The sequence below is a fragment of the Mustelus asterias genome, chromosome 11 (assembly GCF_964213995.1).
Source record: "Mustelus asterias chromosome 11, sMusAst1.hap1.1, whole genome shotgun sequence".
NCBI lineage: Eukaryota > Metazoa > Chordata > Chondrichthyes > Carcharhiniformes > Triakidae > Mustelus > Mustelus asterias.
Window position 1 is genome coordinate 57,460,933 of NC_135811.1, and position 25,724 is coordinate 57,486,656.

Below are 25,724 nucleotides of genomic sequence, written 5' to 3' on the forward strand. Positions count from 1 at the left end.
TCCCGCCTTTTCCCCGTAACCTTTGATCCCCTTACCAATCAAGAACCTATCTATCTCTGTCTCAAATACACTCACTGAATTGTGCACTGAAAAAGGGGCTGCACCGTGTTCCTTCTTGCTAATGGAGTAGCACTGACCTGAGCTTCCAGCTGACTGGGCCTCAGGCTTCCGGTTACCATAGTAACCCGGCGGAAGAGCCCGATCTCGCGAGAGGAGCCGGGGGTTGGAGGTCAGGGCTGACGTCACAGGGGTGCCGGTGCTGCCGTCAGGCCTGGCGGCTGAGCATAGCCTTGCCGCCAGCCGGAGGTGGCTGGCTGCTTGCCTGCCTCCTGCTGTCATTCAGCCAGCCCTCTCTCCACCCATGAGTGCGGCCTGATGGCAGCCGGGCCGATCTGAGCCCAGGCCCAGGCTCTCGCTCCCACTCCACCACCGCGGATTCCTGGATGCGGCCGAGTGAGGAGGAAACTCGATGGACGTTATGGAAAGCCCTCTGAACCTGGTGAGTTCACCGGGAAAGGGGGCCTTGTGGGGGCTCGCTGCTCTGCCGCCAGCTGTCCAGACTGGAGCAGGGCTCGGTCCGTGTGTGTCTGAGGCAACTCTTCACCCCCTCCATCCCCACCCCTCGCCCAGGGCTACCTGTACATCAGCTCAGTACCTGAGCTCTCTCTCTCTGTTGTGCCTCTCACCCACTTTGTCAATGAGTAAGATTAAAAGAAAAGGAACACTTGTGTTTATATTGCACCTTTTATTCCCGTCTTTCAGTTAGTTAATCAATTACTTACCCAGAACGGAAACCAGTAAAATTTGGAAATGAAGGGTACTAGTCAAACTTGTCCGAACTGGTCTTCTACACCTTAAAATCGAAACCTCAGTATTACTGGTTTTTACTGGGATTTGAAACTTTTGAACTTTTTTTTCTCTCCCTTCAAGATAGCCACTGTTGCCATGTAAGAAACGTGACACTGTACACAGCAAGCTCCCACAATGTGTGACAATTAGATCTATTTCTAGTAATGATGGTTCAGGATAAACACAGACGCCAGGGAGAGTTCCTCTGCTCAAGACAGTAGCATGGGATCTTTTGAAAGACAGTAAGAAGTCTAACAACAGGTTAAAGTCCCAATAGGTTTATTTGGTAGCAAAAGCCACTAGCTTTCGGAGCAGGCTGTTCCTTCGTCAGGTGGGCAGTTCTAGTTCTTTTGTGGACGAAGGAACAGCCTGTTCCAAAAGCTAGTGGCTTTTGCTACCAAATAAACCTGTTGGACTTTAACCTGGTGTTGTAAGACTTCTTACTGTGTTTACCCCAGTCCAACGCCGGCATCTCCACATCTTTTGAAAGGACAGAGGTATCCCATCCTCTTAACAGTGCAGCACTCCTTAGTATGTTAGCTCAAATTTTTGGAGTCAGGCTTGAACCCCATAGTTTCCTGACTCAAGTGAGGATGTTACAACTGAAGCATGATTGACGAATCTCAATGTTTGAGATTTTTCTGCCCTCAATCATTGTATAATTTGCAACCATACAATATTGTGTCACATGTTCTGTGCCAAAAAATGACGTATACTAACTATTACTTCTTGCTGAAATCTGCCTGGGTTGCAGTTTTAAAAGCAGGGAAGGATGGACTCTTGGTAAGCTTGGTAATCAATTGAAACGTTGGCATTTTCTCCACTGGTGTAACCTGGAAGTCCAGTTACACTCAAATTTTCTATGAATCTCAATGCACTGGAACAAAAAATGGGCATAACTTAGCATGAACAATCCAGGACCTAAAGAAAGCACCAAACTCTTAACATATATTTCCCATCTTTAAGTATGAAAATCAAAACTTCAAATCCTTCAACAGTAAGCTATGGGCATCAAGTAGAGGATGTTTAACAAGCTGCAATCAGGGAAGCTTTCTCAATTTTTAATGTGATTTATGTTTGTCCTATTAAAAAAAAATAAAGAAACCTAATAATACAGCCTTAAAATGCTTTTTTAAGTAAGCAAACCTTTCAGGCCATGGGATTAATACACAGCTGCAAAAAGTCAGATTTGATGTTTAATACTTGGGTGCATAGTTCATTTATGCCCAGAAATTTGCAATTTTAACCTGTGTATTTGATTTGGGCACTGGTTATGTGTGTCTCTGGATGCAAGTGCAGAGAAAATTCAAGGCCAGAAATTGAACAGTAAAGCAACCAGATTGTATCAGAATGGAAAACATTCATTGGACAATCTTAAAAATTGTACTTTTATGAAGAGAACAGTTCATGGATAAGCAGACCCACCATTTGTAACTTGTTAGTTATGTAAGTACCTTTGTCTAGTAAAATTCACAAGAATATGGACAAAATTATGCACATCCTTGGTCCCATGCATTGCACTAATACCAAATTTTGAAGCCTTGTGCATTTTCGCAACAATGCTATTTATTACTCGGATGCATTCTTCATGTGTTTTTTGATTCTGTGATGGTGGCTCAGTTGATTAACGAACATTTCTATTCAATGAGAAGTTTCAAACCCCTACCAATCAGATACCTAAACTCATGGTGGAAGCTAGCATTTGTACTGACTACTGTGCAATGTCGGCTGAGTGGATGCAAATAATCCCATGACACTATTCAGAGAAGAGCAGAGGAATTTTCTTGGTGTCCAAGTCAATATTTACCTGTGGATCAAAACTTTAAAAAACAGATTTTCTGGTTAATTATCTCATTGCGTTTTATAGGAGCTTGCTGTGTGTAAATTGTTTGCTCCATTTTCCTATGTTACAGCAGTCAGTACACTTCAGAAGTTCCTTAGTGTCTGTGAAGTGTTTTGGAAGATCCTGAGTTTGTGAAAAGCACTGTTTAAATGCAAGTTTGTTCTTGGAAATGGTAGGGAGCAGACTTTGAGTTTGAAGTAATTTCCTAGTCCTCACAAAGACTTTGCTCTTGTATAATAATTATAATGTATATAGTAAGTTGCTTCACAAAGATGGCTAGAAATCAAGCTGGTGGCGGGGGAGAGTTTTGAGAAGTGATTGAATGTAACAAAGTAAAGTGCTTTAGGAAGAGAGTTCCGGGGTGCAAAGACATAAATCTAAAGCTTTGCCATCACTGAGTGGGAAACGAGATTGGGAGAGTGAAGGACGTGAGTAATTGGGTCATGAATTTTGAGAAGATTGCACAAGTTTGGGTAAGTGCTTGAAAGGATTTTTAAATAAATTTGAGCAATTTGAAATCAGTGGTTGGAGGCTGGACTGTCAGCAAGGGTTAGAGAATCATGAGAGATGACTTAGAATCGGATGCAAAAGGTATCTGAAGGGGATTATTAGAGAAATTCAAATTGGATGGTGAAGTTGTGGATAAAAGCTCCAGGGGCATTTGATAGGAGATTTGGAGGTGGAAAATTGAAAACCTTAGATGATACAGACCAAGAAACCAGGAGAAAACTGGGACTTGGATAACAGTATCTTGGTGTTGCTGTGGCCTTGGTCATGTTGAATTGGGGAATGTTTTTGCTCATCGATTAATTTTATATTGGGAAGATCAGGATCAGAGGTGAATGACAAAGCTGAATGTTATTGGTATATGGAAAGAAACTGAGTTTATGCCCAAAGAGAGAATTTGTATTTCTAGAGCATTTTGTGGTCTCAGCATCCCACAAAGTGTTTTTTAATATTTTTGAAGTTAATGTAACACTCCTGTGAAACACCTGGGGATGTTTTACTACTACAACAACTTGGATTTTTGTACTGCGTGTCAGGAAGCACTTCACAGGTGCATTATAAAGCAATATTTGACACATAGAAGGAAATATAGAAATATAAAAGATAGGAGCAGAAGGAGGCCACCTGGCCCTCTAAGCTTGCCCCGCCATTCATTACGATCATGGCTGATCATCCAACTCAATAGCCTAATCCTGCTTTTTCCCCATAAGCTTCGATCCCATTCGCCCCAAGTGCTATATTAAGCCGCCTCTTGAGTACATTCAATGTTTTGACATCAACTGCTCACCACGCTTTGGATGAAGAAATGTCTCCTCACCTCCGTCCTAAATGGCCTACCCTGAATCCTCAGACTGTGACCCCTTGGTTCTGGACTCCCCCACCATCGAGAACATCCTTCCTGCATCTATCCTGTCTAGACCTGTTAAGAATTTTATGAGTCATTCGTCTGAACTCCAGCGAAAACAATCCTAACCCACTCAATCTCTTCTCATACATCAGTCCCGCCATCCCCGGAATCAATCTCATAGCGATATTAGGGCAGATAACTAAAAGATAAAGTCAAAATACTGTGGATGCTGGAATCTGAATTTAAAAACAGAAAATGCTGGAAAACCTCAGCAGGTCTGACAGCATCTGCGGAGAGAGAATAGAGCCAATGTTTTGAGTCTGGATGACCCTTCGTCCGAGCCAATGGCTTTAGTTGTCGGAAGTTTCTGCCCAGCCTGCACTGGATGCTGAACTAGCAGTCTGACAACTTGGGGAAAGTTGTTGAGAGAGCTGGTATGTTAGAACATGGTGTCATCAGCATATGTGTAAGCTGAGTTTCCAGAGGATGTCACAGAGTAGCACATGTAGGTGAGAAACAGGTGGGGACCAAGGATAAATCCTTACACCACACCAGAAGTAAAGATGTGGGAGAGAAACCATCATAGGTGACTCTCTGGCGACAGATAGATACATTCATAGTAAGTAGTACATAGGTGCAAATTTCTCTTGCTTTATGGATGAATATTGGCCAGAAAATCAGGGAGGACTTGCTGCTTTTGTGGGATATTTTGTGTCCACCTGAGAGGGCAGACAGGGCATTAGGATTAATATCTCTTCCAATATCTTTTCACAGTGCTGCACAATAGGACAAGTCAACACTTGTCTCCCATGATTCATTCAACATTTGAAATCATTCTACGTTTGAACAAAAATAGCTGGGCATTTGTTACTTTCCTGAATGGGAAAAGTGGTGGTTAGCTGTTTTGTTAGGTTGGGCTGCGCGAGGGGAAGCTGCCGCAGGTTGGACTGTGCTTTTGGAGGAGTTTGGAGATTGCAGCAGTTTGGGCTGTGGCTTTGGTTTAAATGTTAATGTGTTTCAGTTTTGAGGCTGGGGGAGTTAATTTAGTTTCTGCTGTAGAGGTGAGATTGTAGTTTGTCAGTCTGAACTCCTCCTGTGGTCCCCTCAATAGCCAGTGAGAATGACAGCTGGCTGGAAGGAAGCTTGCTGGCCTGTCTTTGGGGAATTGTTTGTAATCTGAAGAAACAATCTGGAGGAGAAAATAGCAACAAACAAGAGCTTTGTAGTTATATTTGAAAACAATGACTTAAGTCTGTTTTTACAGAAACCCAAAAGCTTCTCCTTCGTGAATCTTGTTTGGCATTTTACAGAAGTATGCATTTTCGTGGCTGGAGACCTGTCAGGTTTGCTCTCTCTCTCTCGCTCTGCTGCTTATTTGGCATTGTCACTGTTTTGAAGTGTTCCCCATGGACCCTGCAGCAGCTCCACCGGCATAGTTCCAACCCCACCCTGAGTTTGAGATCATATTTATATGAAAATGTCCTGTAAAATATGGCTACGCTGCCCAAGGGAGTAAGTATCAAAGTTGGCCTTTTCAGCCCCTCAAAACTGTTCTACCATTCAGTTATATCATGGCTGATACGTATGCCTCAAATCAGTTTCCCACCTTTATTCCATATCCCAGCATCCTGACCAATTCAAAGCTGTTGCACTAACTTCATTTGACCCTCAGCATCTAGTCTTTTGGAGGACTGAGTTCCAGTTTTCTGTGCTTTTTGTGTGAAAATCTGCTTCCTACTTTCACTTCTGAGTCGGGCAGACCTAATTTGAAGATGATTCCATCTTGTTCTAGATTCTCCACCAGAGGAAATAGTTTCCTTAGCTGTTTTCCATTCAATCACTTTGCCATTATAAATATCTCAGTTAAAACACCCTTCAACCTTCTAAACTCAAGGAAATACAAGCTAAGTTTATGCCACTTTTTCTCATAATTGAACTCTCTAAACACTGCTTTCCCAGGTGCCATCGAGGCAATTATATCCTTCCGGGTTTATTCTTTAGACTCTGTTCCTAGAGATTGGAGGGTAGCTAATGTAACTCTACTATTTTAAAAAGGCAGGTGTAGAAAAATTATAGGGAATTATAGACCAGTCAGCCTAATGTCAGTAGTGGGGAAATGCTACATTCCATTATAAAAGATTTAATTGCGCTTGGAAAACAGTGGCAGGATCAGACAGAGGCGGCATGGATTTCCGAGAGGGAGATAATGCTTGACAAATCTACTGGAATTCTTTGAGGGTGTAGCTAGTGGAGTTGATGAAGGGGAGCCAATGGATGTGATTTATTTGGGTGGCTATCGACAAGGTCCCACATGAGAGATTAAGAGATTAGTGTGTAAAATTAAAGCACATGCGATTGGGAATAGTGTATTGAGACGGATGAAAGTCATGGATCAGACATGATCATAATGGCAGAGCAGGCTCGAAGGACTGAATGACCTACTCCTATTTTCTATGTATGAAAAACTGGCAGACAAGGAACAGTGTGGGAATAAATGGGTCCAAGTGGCAGGCAGTGACTGGTGAGGTACTGCAGGGATCAATGCTAGGAGCCCAGCTATTCACAATGTATATTCACGATTTAGATGAAGGAACAAGATGTAATATCTCCAGATTTGCAGGTGAAAGAATTGGATGGGAGAGTGAGTTGTGAGGAGGATGCACACTGAGGATTCGGTGTGATTCAGAGTCACAGAGGTTTACACCATGGAAACAGGCCCTTCGGCCCAACTTGTCCATGCTGCCCTTTTTTTTTTAAACCTCTAAGCTAGTGCCAGTTGCCCGCATTTGGCCCATATCTCCCTATACCCATCTTACCCATGTAACTGTTTAAACGCTTTTTAAAAGACAAAATTGTACCTGCCTCTACTACTTCCTCTGGCAGTTGTTCCTGACGCTCACCACCCTCTGTGTGAAAAAATTGGGCAAGTAGAGTGAGTGGTCAGTGCATGACAGATGCAGTATAATGTGGATAAATATGAAGTTATCCACCATTTGGTAGCAAAAACAGGAAAACAGGTATTTATTACCTGAATGGCTATAAATTGAGAGAGGGGAATATGCAACAAGTCCTGGGTGTCCTTGTACACTAGTCGCTGAGGATAACCGTGCAGGTGGTGAAGGCAGCAAATGGTATGTTGGCCTTCATAGCGAGAGGATTAGAGTATAGGAGCAGAGATGTCTTGCTCCGCTTACACAAGACCACACCTGGAATATTGTATGAAGTTTGGTCTCCTTATCTGTGGAGAGAGTGCAGCAAAGGTTTAGCAGACTGATTCCTGGGAAAGCAGGACTGACGTATCAGGAGAGATTGAGTCAGTTAGGATTATATTTGCCAGAATTTAAAAGAATGAGGTGGAGTTTCCTAGAAACCTGTAAAATTCTAACAGAACTATACAGGATAGATGCAGGAAGGATGTTCCCAATGGCAGTCACAGTCTTAGGATACAGGGTAAACTATTTAGGACTGAGATCAGGAGACATTTCTTCATCTGGAGCTTGTGGAATTCTCCACAGAAAGCAGTTGAGGCCAAATCATTGAATGTTTTCAAGAAAGAGTTAGATATAGCTCTTGGGGCCAAATGAATCAGAGGATATAAGGGGGAAAGCAGGACCAGGTTACTGTGTTGGATGATCAGCCATGATCATAATGAACGGCAGAACAGGCCCAAAGGGCCAAATGACCTATTTTCTGTGCGTCCAAAACTGAATCCATTTGTAACTGAATCCATTTGTTACTGATTCAACTCCCTTATTAGGCATTGATGCAGGAACTTGTGGGAGAGAGGAAAGGCTGTGTATACTAACCAATGGTAGCACGAATGTGAACATGAGTCCTCACTCACCTGAAGAAGGGGCTTGGGGCTCCGAAAGCTAGTGCTGCCAAATAAACCTGTTGGACTTTAACCTGGTGTTGTGAGACTTCTTACTATACTAACCGAAACATTGATCAGGAAGCTTAGAAAGTGAGTTATCAAAAATATAGTTTGTGCACTGATATGCCCATTTCATGGCCAGGGGTGAGATGCTTCCCAAATTGGGAGAGGGGAAAACGGTGGTTAATTGGTTCAGGCCATGCCTGCACATTGTAAATTGATTTGCAGACTGTATTTGATACAGGTTGTGTCCTAGCCCAGCAGGGGGGCTTTTAAAACCTTTCTAACTTGCTGTTCCTTCTTTTAATTTAGTTTTAAGACTCATCCAAATTGCAAGTGCCATAAGAAAAGGATGTTTATGGGATTGTTTCCAAACCCCTTAATGGTCCCACCCCTCCCTATCTCTGTAATCTCCATCAGTCCTACAAAGATATCTATGATCCTTCAATTCTGGCCTCTTTTGAATCTATGGTTTAATTCCCCCACTGGCAGCTGTGCCTTCAGCTGCCAAAGCACTGGAATTCCCACCCTACATCTCTCTGCCTGGCTACCTCTCCTCCTTTGGGATTCTCCTTCAATTGTACCTCTTTGACCAAGTCTTTGATCTCCTGCCCTATTATCACTTCGTGACTCTGTGTGATTTTGTTTGATAACATTTCTGTGAAGCACCTTGGACCATTTTACTCCATTAAAGTTGCTGTATAAATGCAAACTTGTATTGTTGGCTTTACTAATGTTACATTTAAATCAAGCAATCGAAGATCTAAGTGAGTGCAAAATTGCCATAATGTTTGTGAAATGTTATACTGACCATTTGTATGAATGTGTTCTTATTAAATGACTGGAACTGTTGATGACTTTCAGACCTGCAGGGTTAATCATTCTATAAAGACTTTCATGACATTGAAACGGTTTACAGTGTACAAACTCGAGCAATAAAGCAGGGAATTGTTGGCAGTGGTACCAGCTGCAATGACTAAGCAGCTAATAATGACAATATCAACATGAGGTGTGAAGTAAACCGCACACTTGTGATTTGTACAGATGAAGAGGGGACCCACCTGCAGTTTAAGAACAGTTGCTAGTTCTGTAAGAAGAAAAATATAATGGATAAATATTAGGAAAAAAATGGGGAGAACAACATCAGGAAGCCCTGTTAACTCATGTCTAATGTGGTTTCAGTGGAGGGAGTAAAACTGCAAAGAGTGGGGTGGGAGAGAACAGCACTTCTCCAGTGAAGAGCACACTTGCAGGAAATGTGAAGGATAACCTAACCCTCCTGATTTTTTTGGCCCAAATCCAAGCATTTAATTTGTTTTGAGTTGGATCCCAGAAAACAGCCTCCTCTGACCTTGTGGGCCTGTCTGGCCTCGTGGGCCTGTCTGGCCTCGTAGGCCTGTCTGGCTGAGGGTACTTTTACAAGTCAGTGCCGGGAGAAAAAATAGCCTCTGTTCCTTTCTGTTTGATCCACACTTTCTCAATTGTGTTTATCTCTCGTTCCCCTTGATCAGTTTTGTTGCTTCACTGAATTTCTTTTACTTAGTATTTTTCACTTCTGTTTTTGAAAATTGCCTCTTTTGTTTTTATTTCTTTTCCTTGTGACCTCCTCTATCACTGTTTGCTCATTCATCCTTCAAGTTTATTTTGCTCGATGTCTCACCTATTTCTCTGACTTGACATTTCCATTACACTCACTCGCTGCTTCCTTCACCTGTTTTGTTTCCATAATCTCCTCCTTTATCCATCTTGGCTATTCACTTGTATGCTCCCTCTTTTATTTCTCATCCACTTGCATGTTTCATCATCACTTCTGTTTGTTCCTTGCAGACCCTTTCACTTCCCCTTTTTTCTTAATAATAGCAAAATACTGCGAATGCTGGGAATCTGAAATAGAGACAGTGTTGGAAATACTCAGCGGGTCTGGCAGCATCTATAGGGTTAACGTTTTGAGTCCAACATCTTCAGAGCTGGTTGGACAGAATCAGAAAGTTAACTCAGTTTCTCTCTCCAGATGCTGCCAGACCTCTGAATTTTTCCAGCATTTCTTGTTTTTAATCCCCTTCTTCTCTTTCCTAACTGGTTCACCTTTTGCCCCTTTTAGTCTCTGCAACACTTGCATAGATTAGTGGGAAAGGAATGAGTATCTACTCGACAGAAACCCCAGAGAGGAGGTGGAGGCTGATTTAAAGGAATTGCTGAAAGGGGGGCAGTCAAAACATTGGAAAAGGCAGAGAACAGCAAGTTTAAAAAGAGTAGCTGTTCTGCTCAGCAGTAGAAAGGAACTTGAGAAGATGTAAGCCGTTTGGAAACCACTGACTTCAGAAAAAATGAAATTTGAAAAGCAGAAGTTTTTGTTTATTTCCATTGACTTTTACGAAGTCAATTTAATAAAATTTGAGAAATGTAAAATTCACTGTCAACCATTTTTACATTATGACACGGTGCCATAATGACCATCCAGGTGTGGAGAAAGCAGTTAAACCAACATTTTATTCCAGGCTTTTAAACCTCTACGACACACTGAAATATTGAGTTGTCTGCTCTGCACAGAGGAATCATAGCACTGTGTTTGATGTCATGTAATGTGAGGGTCTTGTGTCCCACTCCTCCTACCCCAGCCTCCTAAATTACTTTCTCTAAAATTCAGAGGAATGTTAGTTTAGTAAATAGTCCACCCATCAAAAATAAACTATTTTGGCTCATAGTTGCAATGTGACTTTTGTTGCCTGGATGCAATATGGGGGGGGCATTTCCTCAGCTAATGGAGGATAGGGCCATTAGTAAGTTTATTGGTGTGAATAGTCGTAAGAATAGTCAGAGTAAAAAGCAGGTTCTTCCACAAAATATACAGATATCTCCATGTTATGTGATGGAACTCCCGACTAAGGTTTTGTTTCTCTAGCAATTGGTTTTGTTAGGTTCTTTTGTTTGTTGCACCTTTCCTTTGTTACTCAGTATTTTTTACTGTTTCTCCACAGTCCCTTTCTTTTCTGTTCAACCTTTCTAGTTCCCATTCTTCCTGGTGATACAAGAACAGTTTCTATCCTGTAAAGCAACATAATTTAATTTTTGGAAAAATAAATCCATCTATTATTTTAAGTTGATTTGTCCCCTTGTCATAATGCGAGGGGGTTTGTGAAACCTAGCACCAGGCCTTTGCCAGTGATACTCTGAATAAAGTGCACAAGAGTGGCTTCTGATAACTTCACTTTCTCCCTCGTGCTCCTGCCCCTACCCCAGAATGAGGAATTCCTGACCTCCCAATATAAGTCATGATGTGGAGATGCCGGCGTTGGACTGGGGTAAACACAGTAAGAAGTTTAACAACACCAGGTTAAAGTCCAACAGGTTTATTTGGTAGCAAAAGCTTTTGCTACCAAATAAACCTGTTGGACTTTAACCTGGTGTTGTTAAACTTCTTACTGTGTCTCCCAATATAACCCAGCTAGAATTTGGGAATTCACATAGCAGGCAGGGACACTGTAACCAAATTCTCTGACACAACACACTGAAAGAATTGCATATCTACATTCTATCCACAATCCCCACCTGATATTAAAATTCCTTTATCTTGCTGCTTCTTGAACACAGATTCGCAAAGTTATATTATACTGTAGTGCAGGAAATATATTTTCAATGCATCCATCTGGGCAGTATCTTGCAGTAAGTGTTCAGAAATCAGTTAACATGAATTGGAATATAATGTTACGTCACATTTGTAATATAGTTAGTTTGTCTGGAGGCCTGGTGAGACTTCATACAACATGTTCCTAAAGATTTTTATTTATCAATGTGAGATTCCCAGGCAGCCCTGACTTGTAAGCTATTGTATAATGTCAGGACTTTGCATGCAGCTGTTCAAAGTACAATGTGATGTCCTTGTCATTGTGCACTTTGTACAAAATCTTTTACTGACTAACCAAATTTGCAATGCGAGTTCTCAGTTGTCCTCAGCCTTGCATGCTGCAGCTAACTGGCAGCAATCTTTCTCTTCTCCCAAGGTGTGTGACTGAGATACAGAAAGCAGCCTAGGTTTCCTGATTCCGGGCACATAAGGTTGCGATTTATTTAGACTCATTCCTAGGTTTGTAAATTATGGAAACCCTCAGCAGAGTAAAACTAATTCTAAAGGTGCAAATGTCACATTTTAGTTGCCAATGTGTGGTATAACTAAACATCCTACATTACACACTAACCTACTGTCTTCATCTTGTTGTCATTTTCTGGACAGATTCATCTTTTTATAGGATTTTTTTAACCTCTCTTTCCATCTTTGGTACATCTTGATGACTCTTGGAAGGTTCTAAGTCCACCTTAAAATTAGGGCTAAGTGAATTATAAGTGAACTGAGCTGTCCACCACTTGCTTTTGGCATATTTCTCATATTCAGACATGGTCAGTTAGCTGACAGAAGTGAGAATCCTCATGAGGTGCGAGTGTAAGTTATGAGCAGGGTTTATTAGGTGGTTTGACAAAGTGCCACATAAAAGACTGATCCAGAAGATGAGATCGCCGGGGATTGGGGATAGAGTACTAGATTGGATTGAGGATTGGCTGACTGCCAGAAAGCAGAGGGTCGTGACAAATGGGTCCTTCTCTGGCTGGCGAAATGTAACTAGCAGAGTGCTGTAGGTCAGTCCTCGGACCTCAACTGTTTACAATCCATATAAATGATCAGCAAGCAGGGACAGTGTGTAACAGCAAAATTTGAGGATGATACTAAAATAGGTTAGGGTTAGGCAGGCAGTGAAGAGTAGATAAAGATTTTACAGGTGGATGTAGATAGGCTAAGAGAATGGGCCAAAATTGGCAGATGGAGTTTAATGTGGGTAAATGTGAGGTTGTCCATTTTGGCCAAAAAAATAGAAAGGCAAATTATTACCTAAATGGAAAGCAGATTCAAAATGTGTCCAGGCAGAGGGATCCGGTTATCATTGATCATGAATTGCAGAAAGTCAGTATGTAGATGCAGCATGTCAGAAACAAAAGGCACATGGAATGTTGGCATTTATTGCAAAAGGACTGAAGTATAAAAGTAGAGAAGTGTTGTTGCAATTGAATAGGGTGTTGATGAGACCACATCTGGAAATTGTGTCCAGTTTTGGTCTCCTTATTTGAGGAAGGGTGTGGTGGCATTGGAGGCAGTTCAGAGGAGGCTCACCAGATTGATTCTGGGGAAGAAGCGGTTGACGTATGAGGAGAGATTAAACAGTTTGGGCTTGTACTTGCTGGAATTTGAAAGGATGAGGGGGGATCTGATCGAGGTATATAACATTTTAAAAAGGGATTGATAAAGTAAATGTAGACCAAATGTTTCTTCTTATGGAGCAATCTAGAACAAGAGGTCACAGGTATGGGTTAAGAGGCGGTAGATTTAAAACTGAGATGAGGAGGAACTATTTCTCGCAGAGGGGGATGAATTTGTGGAACTCGCTGCCCCAGAGCGCGGTGGAGTCTGAATCATTGAATGGTTTCAAGAAGGAGATAGATATTCTACTGATTTTTTTTTAAAAAGGGACAAGGGATATGAGTGGGGAGGTGGATTTGAGAGCAGGGAGAGATCAGCCATGATCTGATTGAATGGAAGAGCAGGCTTGAAGGGCTGAATTTGCCGACTTCTGCTCCTAATTCCTATGTTCTTCCTGGAGCTGTAACATTTCTGAATCTAAACACTTTAGTTAAAAAAATTGCCGTTGCACTAATGAGTTGTACAAGCTCTAATCCAAAGCATTACACACTGGCTTGCAAGTATGACTTGTATCAGGAGGAATAGAAACCATAGAAACCCTACAGTGCAGAAGGAGGCCATTCGGCCCATCGAGTCTGCACCGACCACAATCCCACCCAGGCCCTACCCCCACATATTTTACCCACTAATCCCTCTAACCTACGCATCCCAGGACTCTAAGGGGCAATTTTTTTAACCTGGCCAATCAACCTAACCCGCACATCTTTGGACTGTGGGAGGAAACCAGAGCACCCGGAGGAAACCCACGCAGACACCAGGAGAATGTGCAAACTCCACACAGACAGTGACCCGAGCCGGGAATCGAACCCGGGACCCTGGAGCTGTGAAGCAGCAGTGCTAACCACTGTGCTACCGTGCCGCCCAATGTGGAGGCTTTGCAGAGGGCACAGAAAAGATTTACCAGGGTGTTGCCTGGTATGGAGGGCATTAGCTATGAGGACAGATTGGAGAAACTTGGTTTGTTCTCAGTGGAACGACAGGGGCGACCTGATAGAAGTCTACAAGATTATGAGGGACCTGGACAGAATGGGTAGTCAGAAGCTTTTTCCCAGGGTGGAAGAGTCAATTACTAGGGGGCATAGGTTTAAGGTGCGAGAGGCAAGGTTTCAAGGAGATGTACGAGACGAGTTTTTTTTACACAGAGGATGGTGAGTGCCTGGAACTCGCTGCTGGGGGAGGTAGTGAAAGCAGATATGATGGTGACTTCTACGGGGCGTCTGGAAAATACATGAATAGGATGGGAATAGAGGGATACGGTCCCGGGAAGGGTAGGGGGCTTTAGTTCAATCGGGCAGCATGGTCGGTGCAGGCTTGGAGAGCCGAAGGGCCTGTTCCTGTGCTGTAATTTTCTTTGTTCTTGAATGTATTGTTTGCGATGATGGGTATCAAGAGAGGTGGGTAGGATTGCACTTGTGAAATACAGTGCAAACACAGCTGCATATGGCAGTGTTAGTGTGCAAAGAGCGTTTTGAACAATTTCAGAAGCAATTTGTGTGTGCATATTTGGGAGCAAACACCACTTACAATGTGAAATAGATAACAGTAGCTTAAAGTTAGTAACTTCTACAACCCAGAAGTGGCAGATCAGCAGCTACAAACTAACAGTCCATCCTATCTGGAAATAGGACAATTTTCTCCAAGGTTACTTATGGTGTTTGTGTTTCTGACTTCATTACACATGAACCATGATGTTCACAAGATGCATTTTATTCCTTGAACTTGCTGTCAAAGCTCCCCTTCAGATCAGTAAGTGCTGAGATGTGATATCTCAAGGAGTCTGTCTGCATGTTCGTACTCCTTCACATGTGACTATGTCCTTTTCCAGCAATGTAGATGGAAACTGCCCAGTTTAGCTGCAAGTCATAGTCTGATTGTAACACGGTAGATCTTGTTTTGAAATGACTGAGTATAAGTGTATTCTGCTTAGAAGTATTGTTTCTTTCAGGCTCACCAGCAGAGCAGAAAGGCGGAGCGTATGCTAGCAGCAGGAAGGTATGCTGAAGCAATTGATTCTCATGGGAAGGCTGCAGGTTGGTGAATCTTTTTGGACTATAAACCAAAACTTTAGTTCTTTCTGGCACCTTGGAGCATTTTTAAATTTAATTGCAAGGTTTATTTATAGTTCTAATAATTTGATCCTATTGCAGTGTCTATGGTTTTGCTTGGGCTCAGAATCTCTGCTTACATTGTAGACTTGGTTGTTATTCCTAGTCTAGTTACTTCTAACAAAGGAATCATACGACAGCAACTTCCATTTATACGATGCTTTTAATGTGGTAGCAGTCCCAAGGTTACTTTACAGGAGCATTATCAAACTAAGCTTGACCCCAGCCACACAAGGAGAGATGATAACAGACTTGGTCAAAAGGGTAGGTCGTAAATTAGAGGAGAGTGACAGAGAGGCTAAAGGAGAAATCTCCCGAGCTTTGCCCCCATTGGCAGTTGAAGGTGATGGAATGATTAACACTGGGAATTTACAAAAGGCCAGAATTAGAGGAGTGCAGACATCCTGGGGGATTGTAGGGCTGGGAGAAGTTTCTGACATGGGAACGTCAAGGCATGGTCTTGGGATACGAGGCTGATCGTTTAGGACCGAGATATGGAAACATTTCTTCACTCAGTGTTCTGAATCTTTGGAATTGTCTACCCGAGGAGTGGGTTATATATATTGAATACATTTAAGGTTGGAATAAACCGTATTTTGGTGAGTGGGGAATTAAGGGATATGGAGAGCGGGCAGGAAAGTGTGAAAAATAACCATTATTTTATTGAATGGCATGGTAGATTTGAGGGACTGGATGGTCTACTCCTGCACCTGTTTCTTAGATTCTTATAAAGCCATGAAAGGATTTGAAGATGAGGGTGGGTGATGAGTGAGTAGTTCAGGCACAGACAGCAGAGATTTTGAGTTCAAGCTTGTGTAGAGCAGAGGAGTGGAGGCTGAGTAGCAGAGCTCTAGAATAGTTAAATTTAGAAATAACATACATACAGTGCAAAAGAAGGCCATTCATCTTATCATGCCCATGCCAGCTCTTTGAAAGTATGCTCCAATTCGTCCCACTGCCTTCCTCTTTTCCCCATAACCCTGTTGCACAGTGGTATAGTGGCTAACACTGCTGCCTCTCAGTGCCAGGGACCTGGATTCCAATCCGAGCTTGGGTGACTGTATGTGTGGAGTCTGCACATTCTCCCCATGCCTGCATGGGTTTCTTCCACAGTCTGAAAGACGTGCCGGTTAGGTGCACTGGCCATGCTAAATTCTCCCTCAGTGTATCCGAACCAGCGCCGGAGTGTGGCGACTAGGGGACTTTCACTGGAGCTTCATTGTAGTGTTAATGTAACCCTACTTGTGACTAATAAAATAAACTTTAGCATAACTGTAGGTTTCTCATTTTCAAACATTTATACAGTTCCCTTTTGAAAGGTACTGTTGAATCTGATTCCAGCGCCATTTTTGTTTGTGCATTCTACATCATAGTAAGAGTTTTAACAACACCAGGTTAAAGTCCAGTGGAAATTTCCACTCCATCTGATGAAGGAGCAGGGCTCCAAAAGCTAATGGCATTTGCTACCAAATAAACCTGTTGGACTTTAACCTGGTGTTGTTAAAACTCTTACTGTGTTTACCCCAGTCCAACGCCGGCATCTCCACATCATTCTACATCATGACATTCAATTCTGCTGTGGAAACAGTGAAGAGGGTAATAACAGACTTCAGAAGACTGGCGAAATGGGTAGATATATAACAGATCAAATTAATATAGAAAAATATAAATGGTTGCATCTCTTTATTTCTTTATCAAATGTGTTTTCTTAATATTTCTCTGCATTAAATTTTATCTGCCAAGTGTCTGCATAATCCACCAGTCTACCACATCTTTCTGATGTCTGTTATTATTGTTTCTATTTATTACCTAATCATTACATTTCATAGTTGTGTCATTTGCAAGTTTTGAAATTTTGCCCTGTATATATTCATTAATATACATTAGAAAGTGATCCTAATCCCAGCTCCTGCAGAGAGGATTACTGTATACTTCCCTCCTGTCTACAGAACAGCCAGTCACTTCTACTTGCTGCTTTTCATCCTTCAGCTAATTTAAAATCCATGCTGCTACTCACACTTCAATCCTATGGACTTCAATTTTGCGAATAAGATTATGTGGTACTTCATAAACTTTCAAATGATGTTTGATAAACAGAACACCGGCCACACTACCCTCATCAACCCTCTCTGATACTTCATCAAGGTTCTCAATCAAGTTTGCTACATTTTGTTTTTACAGATGCCGGCTGATGTACCCTTACTTCCCCACTTGTTTTTGATGGCATCCAATGAAAGTTTCTGTTACTAAAAATAGAAATAAGTAAACTCAGTTTCATTTTTTGAGCATTTGTAGAACAAGGCTATCTTATTATTTAAATCTAGGGCTGTGGCAGGTTAACTTAAATGAGAGTGCAAATGATCCCCAGTAGAAGTTTAGATGGAACCAAGTACAGGTAGTCACGTACAACGTACCCTCTTTTTTGTTTGGAATGCATGGGACCTTTACTATTTTTTTGCACGGCAACTTAAAAAGCCCAGTTTGCGTGTAGTCTGGGTGGAAGCTTTCGGGTTGCTGCTTACAGGGAATATTAGAGGTGAATGACTAGTAAGGGGAGTAGGTGAGGCTAAGTTTATCAGAAATTGAAGAATACCCAATTGGATAAATATTTATTGAAGTTTCGGTGAGGTGCAATGGGATGTGATGTTTCATAACACTAGGACTGGCTGGTAAGATTTCTGATCTTTCACAGTCTTCATGCTTATCCTATCGCTTTGTGCCTGCAGAATTAATTTTTTAACAAGTGCAGTATTGCCTCATGTATATGTCTCTGATTACTTTTAAGCTCTAATAACATTCAACCGCTTTACAAATCTTGGGATCCGATGTACAAAATGTTGAGATGTCTGGGAGCGTTTGAGATTAGCAAGGACCTTGGCGTTTGTCACAGACAACAATGATAACACTAACCTACAAAGGTTCAATGCAGCAGTGCTAACTATTAAAAACAAGTCACTAACCATGCATTGTAATCAAAATAGTTCTAATGTTTCCTTGGCTGTATATAAATAACACAGGCTGGATTGATAAGTAACCTTTCCAGTTGAGTATAATGAGCATGGTGCTCTATGGCATTCCCACTTTATTTCAGAACTAAGAAAGGGTTTGTATAATTTTTACCATTGTTAAAATTCTTTATATTCCCATCTTTTGTTCATGTCCAGCAACTCCATTTCTTTGTTTCTCATGCCCTCAGAGAGAGCAAGGTGTCTTGCACATTTTTAGATGGAATATAATGTGGGAAAAGCAAAGTTATCCACTTTGGTAGGAAAAACAAATGCGGAGTATCTTGTAACACTGTCGCCTGCCAACACAATATGGCCACCAACACCTGTTGGTACACATGCACCTGTTCATACGTGTGCAGAAAACCTAAAGCCAATTCTTGCTGCCAGTGGAAAACAGATGTACAAATTTAAATTGCCATTCCAAATTTGAAGTTAGCCAAAACCTGATGTATATATTGAGTAGTCTCATTGGCCGGAATTTTACCATCCCGCCCGTCACGGGAATTAGAGGGGGCGAGGTACGGACCATGGAAATGTCTGTTGGCCTTGAGCAGGATTTTACGGTTTCAGGAAGAGCGAGGCCATAAAATCCCACCCGTTGTTTTTTTTTTAAATTGGTGCAGACGTTTTGTGTTCCTAACTCGGGCCTATTGGATCATCCAGATATTAGACATCAAGGAAAAATTGGGTGAGGGGGTCGCTTCCCCATAAGGGAGCCAGCTAATTTCCCAATCCATTTTTAATCCTTGTGGCTGTCGAGGTATTTCAGTAGCTTCAGAAGCAGGAACGTGGAAATCTGCTCTATTGCATGTTAAAGGGAGGTTGAAATCTCCAGCCTCTATGTACATGCTCACTTGTTTGAAATAGGTGCCTTCCATAAAATAAGATAAAGCTAAAGAAAAATTGCCTTGATTAAAATGGGTATTTATTTTGCCCTGAAAAAAATAACCCTGTCCTGTTCCAAAATCCTAAATAAAAAGAAACTCTTTTGGCCTCCTTGTCCAAGGAATGATGTACTTGCCATGGAGGGGATGCAACAAAGGTTGACCAGATTGATTCCCAGGTTGGTGGGATTAACCTTTGAGGAGATATTGAGGAGACTGAGCCTTCATTCCCTAGAGTTCAGAGAATGAGAGGTGATCTCACTGAAACGTACAAAATTCTTTACAGGACTTGGCAGTGTAGATGTAGGAAGGGTGTTTTCCCTTACTGGGGGTGACGAGGGGGTGCGGTGGTGTTCTGGAACCAGGGGACTCAGAATAAGGGATGAGCCATTTAGGACAGAGATGAAGAATTTCTTCACTCAGGAGTTAGTAAATCTTTGGAATTTTCTATCCTAGAGGGCTGGGGGAAGGGGGGTGCTCAGTCATTGAGTATGTTCAAGACAGATTCCTAGATATTAAAGGCATCAGGGGAACAGGGATAGTGCAGGAAAATGGCGTTGAGGTAGATGATCAGCCATGATCTAGTTGAATGGCAGAGTAGACTTGAGGGGCCGAATGGCCTCCTTTTTCCTATGTTCCTCCCCAAAAAAGGCAGTAATTAATTCACAGCCTAAAATGTGCTGGTGCCAATGTTGAGTTGTGTTCCAGCTGGAAACATACTCTTGGATTTAGGGAATATTTATAAAGCATTGTATGATCACTTTCTTGGTTTGTACCTTGTACTGAAACCCTTGTGTAAACCATGTTGGTTTGGTTTTGATTTGATTTATTATGGTCACATATATTAGTATACAGTGAAAAGTATTGTTTCTTGCGCGCTAAACAGACAAAACACACTGTACATAAGGATGGAAAGGAGAGAGTGCAGAATGTTACAGTCACAGCTGGGTTGTAGAGAAAGATCAACTTAATGTGAGGTAGGCCCACTCAAAAGTCTGATGGCAGCAAGGAAGAAGCTGTTTTTGAGTTGGTTGGTACGTGTCCTCAGACTTCTGTATCTTTTTCCCGATGGAAGAAGGTGGAAGAGAGAATGTCTGGGGTGCGTGGGGCACTTGATTATCCTGGCTCCTTTTCCGAGGCAATGGGAAATGTAGACAATGTCAATGGATGGGAGGCTGGTTTGAGTGATGGACTGGGCTACGTTCACAGCCCTTTGTAGTTTGTTGTGGTCTTGGACAGAGCAGGAGCCATACCAAACTGTGATTCAACCAGAAAGAATGCTTTCTATGGGGCATCTGTGGTGAGAGTCATAGCGGACATGCCAAATTTCCTTAGTCTTCTGAGAAAGTAGGGGCATCAGTGGTCTTTCTTAACTATAGCGTCCGCATGGAGGGACCACGGCAGTTATTTGTGATCTGGACACCTAGAAACTTGAAGCTCTCAACCGTTTCTACTTCGTCCCCATAGATGTAGACAGGGGCATGTCCTCCACTAAGCTTCCTGAAGTCGATGACCATCTCCTTCGTTTTGTTAACATTGAGGGAGAGATTATTGTCGTGGCACCAGTTCACCAGATTCTCTATCTCATTCCTGTACTGTGTCTCGTCATTGTTTGAGATCCGACCCACAACGGTGGTGTCATCAGCAAACTTGAAAGTTTATTCGGAGGGGAATTTAGCCATACAGTCAGAGGTGTATAAGGAGTATAGTAAGGAACTGAGGACAGAGTCTTGTGGAGCACTGGTGTTGAGGATGATCATGGGGGAGGTCTTGTTGCCTATCTTTACTGACTGCGGCCTATGGGTTAGGAACTCTAGGATCCAGTTGCAGAGGGAGAAGCCGAGCCCCAGGCCACGAAGTTTGGAGATGAGTCTTGTAGGAATAAAGGTGTTAAAGGCTGAGCTGTAGTCTGACATAGGTGCCTTTGTTATCTAGGTGTTCCAGAGTTGAGTGCAGGGCCAGGGAGATGGCGTCTGCTGTGGACTTGTTGCCCAATGTTAGCTACAAGTCCGATGGAGTCACGTGGTCAAATACTTGTTATCCAGTCTGTGGGTGAACTTTAACCCTTATGTCCATTTGTTGTTGTATGTGAGTGTTCATTGATGTGAATGATTGGTAAATGTTTAAATATGCATGTGAATTATGTTGCCCTCGAGTGTGTGTGTATTAAGATAGTTTCTACTGAGAGTCATGCATGTGGATAGGACACAATTTCCATAATCAAACCTGTGGTCAGTCAATGATTTCAGTTGGACAACACAGCAATTTAATTGTTCAATTTGGGAATGCCTTCGAAAGGTTCTCGCTACTGTTATCTGTAAATTCCTGTTGCGGTTTTAAATCCTGTGCTGTTGCTTTATAAAGTGTGCTTTATAAAGTGTGGTCCACTGTCACTTGATAAAGGGATGTATGATCCACTGACTTTGTGTTACTTCTTTCCATACAGATCATCTTGGAGAAGCGATGAAACTAACACAGTCAGAACAGGTACGTAAGGCAACCTGCACCATTCACTCACATTTTGTTACATTGTACAGCACTGAATCTAGGGAAGTAACTACTTGGGTCAGCCTACGCTGTACTGATCCAATATTAGTTGTGTTCATTATAGCGCTCCAATATACTGTGTGACTGCAGTTCAGAGGGAATCTTCAACTGTTTCCTTTCCTAGTTCTGGTCTCTCTTCAACTGCAGGGACTTTGCTTTGGCTGGAATACAATTGCCCAGATGCTTACACCCCTTTGATATCTCCTACACATGACTATTTTCCATGTGTGAGCCAAGGCAATGAGTGGTTGACAGGCTGTTTAATTTGGACACATCACAACAAGAGCTTATTATAGAGTTCTCATTATATATGCACTGGCAAGAGACATTCAGTGGAACTCAGGCAAGGCCCTGAGCCAATTATCCCCATTTTCCCTTCAAGAAGAACAGGATTGGAATTGGATGACCAATAGTGTATTGTCTATAGCATTGCACTGGAATCCTTCAGGTATTTTTACGCAGTGGTTGAATTTCTAAAAATGCTTTTGGCATTGATCTTCTGCATCGTGTAAGAAAGAAAACTGCGGCCAAGTTGGCTCAGACTGCTCTGGTGTGTTCTTTGCAGCCACATCAAGAACAGCCTAGCACTGACGTGGATGGTGCTTCACTGCATACGTTTCTTGGCTGGAATTGATGTGTTGTGGAAAAAGCAGGAGCAAGTAATACCTTTTTGAATTAAATTTTGTATTCTCGTTAAATTGAGTTCACAATTGTGATTTCATCACATATGGATGTCAGTTACCCAAACAATTCACCTGAGGATTTAAGGTACTGCAGCTGCCAGTGTGCACATACCCATGCACGGGTCTGTCTGTGCATGTGCATTTGCGTGTGTCTGCACCTGCGGGCATGTGTGAGCGCACGGGTGTGTGCGTGTGAGACATATTTCTTCTTGATCTATTGTTGGACCTAGAATCAGTGCTGCCCAGATGGCCAAAGCTGGGTCAGAATTGGGCCTGGTTTCAGTCCGTTTACTAAGTTGCCAGAGCCTCCACATGCAGCTCACGAGAGAGAGAATTTCAGCCTGTCTGTGTCCTGGGCGGCCTGCCCTAGGCTGAAGTCTAGTGAGAGGGCCAATGGTGGCAGCTGTGGCCATTAGGAATGTGCAGTGGCCGGGTGGAGCAATTCTCCCAGCTACACTTTACCTTTTAGTTGACCCTTTGCCAAGTTACATTCCAGTTGGAAAACCCAAGGGGGTTAGATCCAGTATTTTCCCCAGTCAGGGCAATCCCAATTTCCCTGAAGGATCCTTAACCTGGTATTGGGCCTGTTTTAGATGGCCATTTCCAAATTCTGAGATCACCCGAAGACAGTTATTTATTGGAATGTTTTTTAGACAAACAAAGTTCTTTATTACCCCCATTTTCACCTAGAAAACAGGCGTAAAGGTGACCAATTTCTGTGGATCATTGGTTCTAAGCTGAAGCATTATAGCTTTAGAATCTCATTGCGACCTAATGGTGTGTGCTGGGAAAGTTTTCCATGTCCCCACACATCGATGATGCCTGCTTGAAGTGATGGGTTTTTGAGGAAATGTTCATCTGATTCCTTTTCCTCGTGCTTTTAAAATCTTTATTTAACTTTTTGTACTTTGGAGTCCTTCCACTCTGGACATGATCACTTGGTGCAGTAATCCATTTCCACAGTGACACCAGTATTCGGTCCCGGAAAACCAACTCTGCTGTAAGATGCACTTTGTCAATGACTCGGATTATTGCTCTGCAGCTTTAATTTCCCCTCTGGCTCCAGAGGGCGGTGTACTCACAGCTAAAGTCCAGTGAAGAAAACAGTCTCTTCCCAATTTTGTGTATTTGGATCCCATGTCCAGTATAACAATCAACCAACATTCGTAATTTATTTACAAGTAGGCTTACATTAACACTGCAATGAAGTTACTGTGAAAATCCCCTAGTCGTCACACTCCGGCGCCTGTTCGGGTACACTGAGGGAGAATTTAGCACGGCCAATGCACCCTAACCAGCACGTCTTTCCGACTGTGGGAGGAAACCGGAGCACCCTGAGGAAACCCACACAGACACGGGGAGAATGTGCAAATTCCACACAGACAGGGACCAAAGCTGGGAGTCGAACCCGGGTCCCTGGTGCTGTGAGGCAGCAGTGCTAACCACTGTGCCACCTATACAAGAGTCGACAAAGCAAACAATCAGTAGTATCTGCCGTGTACTCAATTTCCAGAATTAACAAGCAAACTGTAATTGAGCGCGATGGTAAACAGAGCCACAAATTTCTCAGCAGCCCAGCCGTGTGTCAGTAATCACAGAGTCGCGAAAATCCTTGTCTTCCTCATGAGGGATTCCCTTCCTTCTCCTTTGAGAATTTAGCTTCTGTTTCCCTTCCACAGCAGCTCCAACTCGGCCTGGGAGCCCACATGCGTCTGCTTGCTGTCAGGCAACAGGGCTCCTGCTCAAACTGCCCCAATGACTGTCACTGTCCAGTCACTTCATCATTTTGTGCAAAACTGCATCTTGGTATTTGCCAGGCTGCACTCTGGAGTCTGTACTCAGGAACAGTTCCTGATCTCCAGCTGCACTGCCACCACTTACTGCTGCCAGCCATCTTCAGCCTCACGTTCCTATGGCGGCTGCGAGATTCACACTCGCCTTCTGCCGGTCTAATTTTCAGGACCTAAACCCCATCCACCTGAGCAACTGTTTGTCCCATTGTGCTGGAGCCCCATGCATATCAGGAGTTGTAGTCCTTGGCTTCAACTAATAGAGTAAATTTAGAAATACAGATTCCTTCACAGCATGTGGCAGATCATGTGGAATGACCTTTGCATTCTGCTGCCTCTCTACAGGGCAATAAATACCATGCCATTGAGTAGTAAAGTGTTCAGACTAAAAGTTGTGGCTAACAGTAATCGGATTATTTATAGACTGAGCAATACAGCCTAACACAACATTACAGGTAGTACTGTCCTTCAAACATTAAGTCCAGGGAAGTTGTGTTGTACCCGTCTCCAAATGAAGCTTTTTACAGATTGATCACCCAATGAACTTTTGGATGAAAATAGCATTTTTAGACTTTTATGATACAAAGTTTAAGTTAAATAATGTCCATTTCTAATCCATGGAGTAAAGATCTTGGGCAAGAAGGGGAGGTTATAGGGGGTGCCACAGTTTTTGTACCATTTCTAGATTTCCGAATGTACTATCACATCACTGGATATTAGAAATGTTTTTAGAATGCACCACAGTGCAACACGCCATCTAGTCCCACGTATGCCAAGGGAATAATGCACATTTGTCTTTGAATGGCAGCACCTGCTTTGCCAGTTTTCCAAATCAAAGTACCATTTTAACTTTCGATACTGGCAAACATTGGATCAGAAATCTGCCTCTGTTACAGATGTGGCCCAGGTAAACAATACATTATATCTTACAGATCCTCTCCACTTGTTAGAACCACAGCTTATTTAGAGTCATAAAGATGTACAGCATGGAAACAGGCCCTTCGGCCCAACTCGTCCATGTCGACCAGCTTTCCTAAACTGAACTAGTTCCATTTGCCTGTGTTTGGCCCGTATCCCTCTAAACCTTTCCCATCCATGCACCTGTCCAAATGCCTTTTAAATGTTGTAATTGTACCCGCCTCTACCACCTCCTCTGGCAGCTCATTCCAAATCGCACCACCCTCTGTGTGAAAAAGTTGCCCCTCGGGTCCCTTTTAAATCTTTCCCGTCTCACCTTCAACCTATGCTGTCTAGTTTTGGATTCTCCTACCCTGGGGAAAAGAGCTTGGCTATTCACTTATCTGTACCCCTCATGATGTTGTAAACCTCAATAAAGTCACCGCCTCATCCTCCTACGCTCCAGGGAAAAAAATCCCAGCCTATCCAGCCTCTCCTTATAATTCAAGCTTTGAGAATATTTTCCTGCTGCTGATATCTGTAAGTTCTTCCCCAATAGCAATTACAAATTCCGTGAAGTAGCTCTGGGTCCCCAGAGTTTACTGGATTCCAGGGCGTATATTTAACAATCCCACCAACCAG

The 25,724-nt window shown here is 42.6% G+C and overlaps 1 protein-coding gene across 2 annotated transcripts in view; it reads left to right on the top strand.

Annotated features, from left to right (window-relative positions):
* The first annotated feature begins 200 nt into the window (after window positions 1-200).
* The window catches only part of nrbf2b (nuclear receptor binding factor 2b), a 28,622-nt gene continuing 3,098 nt past the window's right edge, over window positions 201-25,724 (top strand). Inside the window, exons 1-3 of one of the 2 annotated variants that reach the window (XM_078223632.1) lie at window positions 201-499; window positions 15,114-15,198; window positions 21,612-21,652. In XM_078223632.1, coding sequence (XP_078079758.1) covers window positions 470-499; window positions 15,114-15,198; window positions 21,612-21,652 — 156 coding nt within the window. In that variant the 5' untranslated portion in view covers window positions 201-469. The remainder of the gene's footprint in view (window positions 500-15,113; window positions 15,199-21,611; window positions 21,653-25,724) is intronic. The other variant, XM_078223633.1, reaches the window with a different exon arrangement.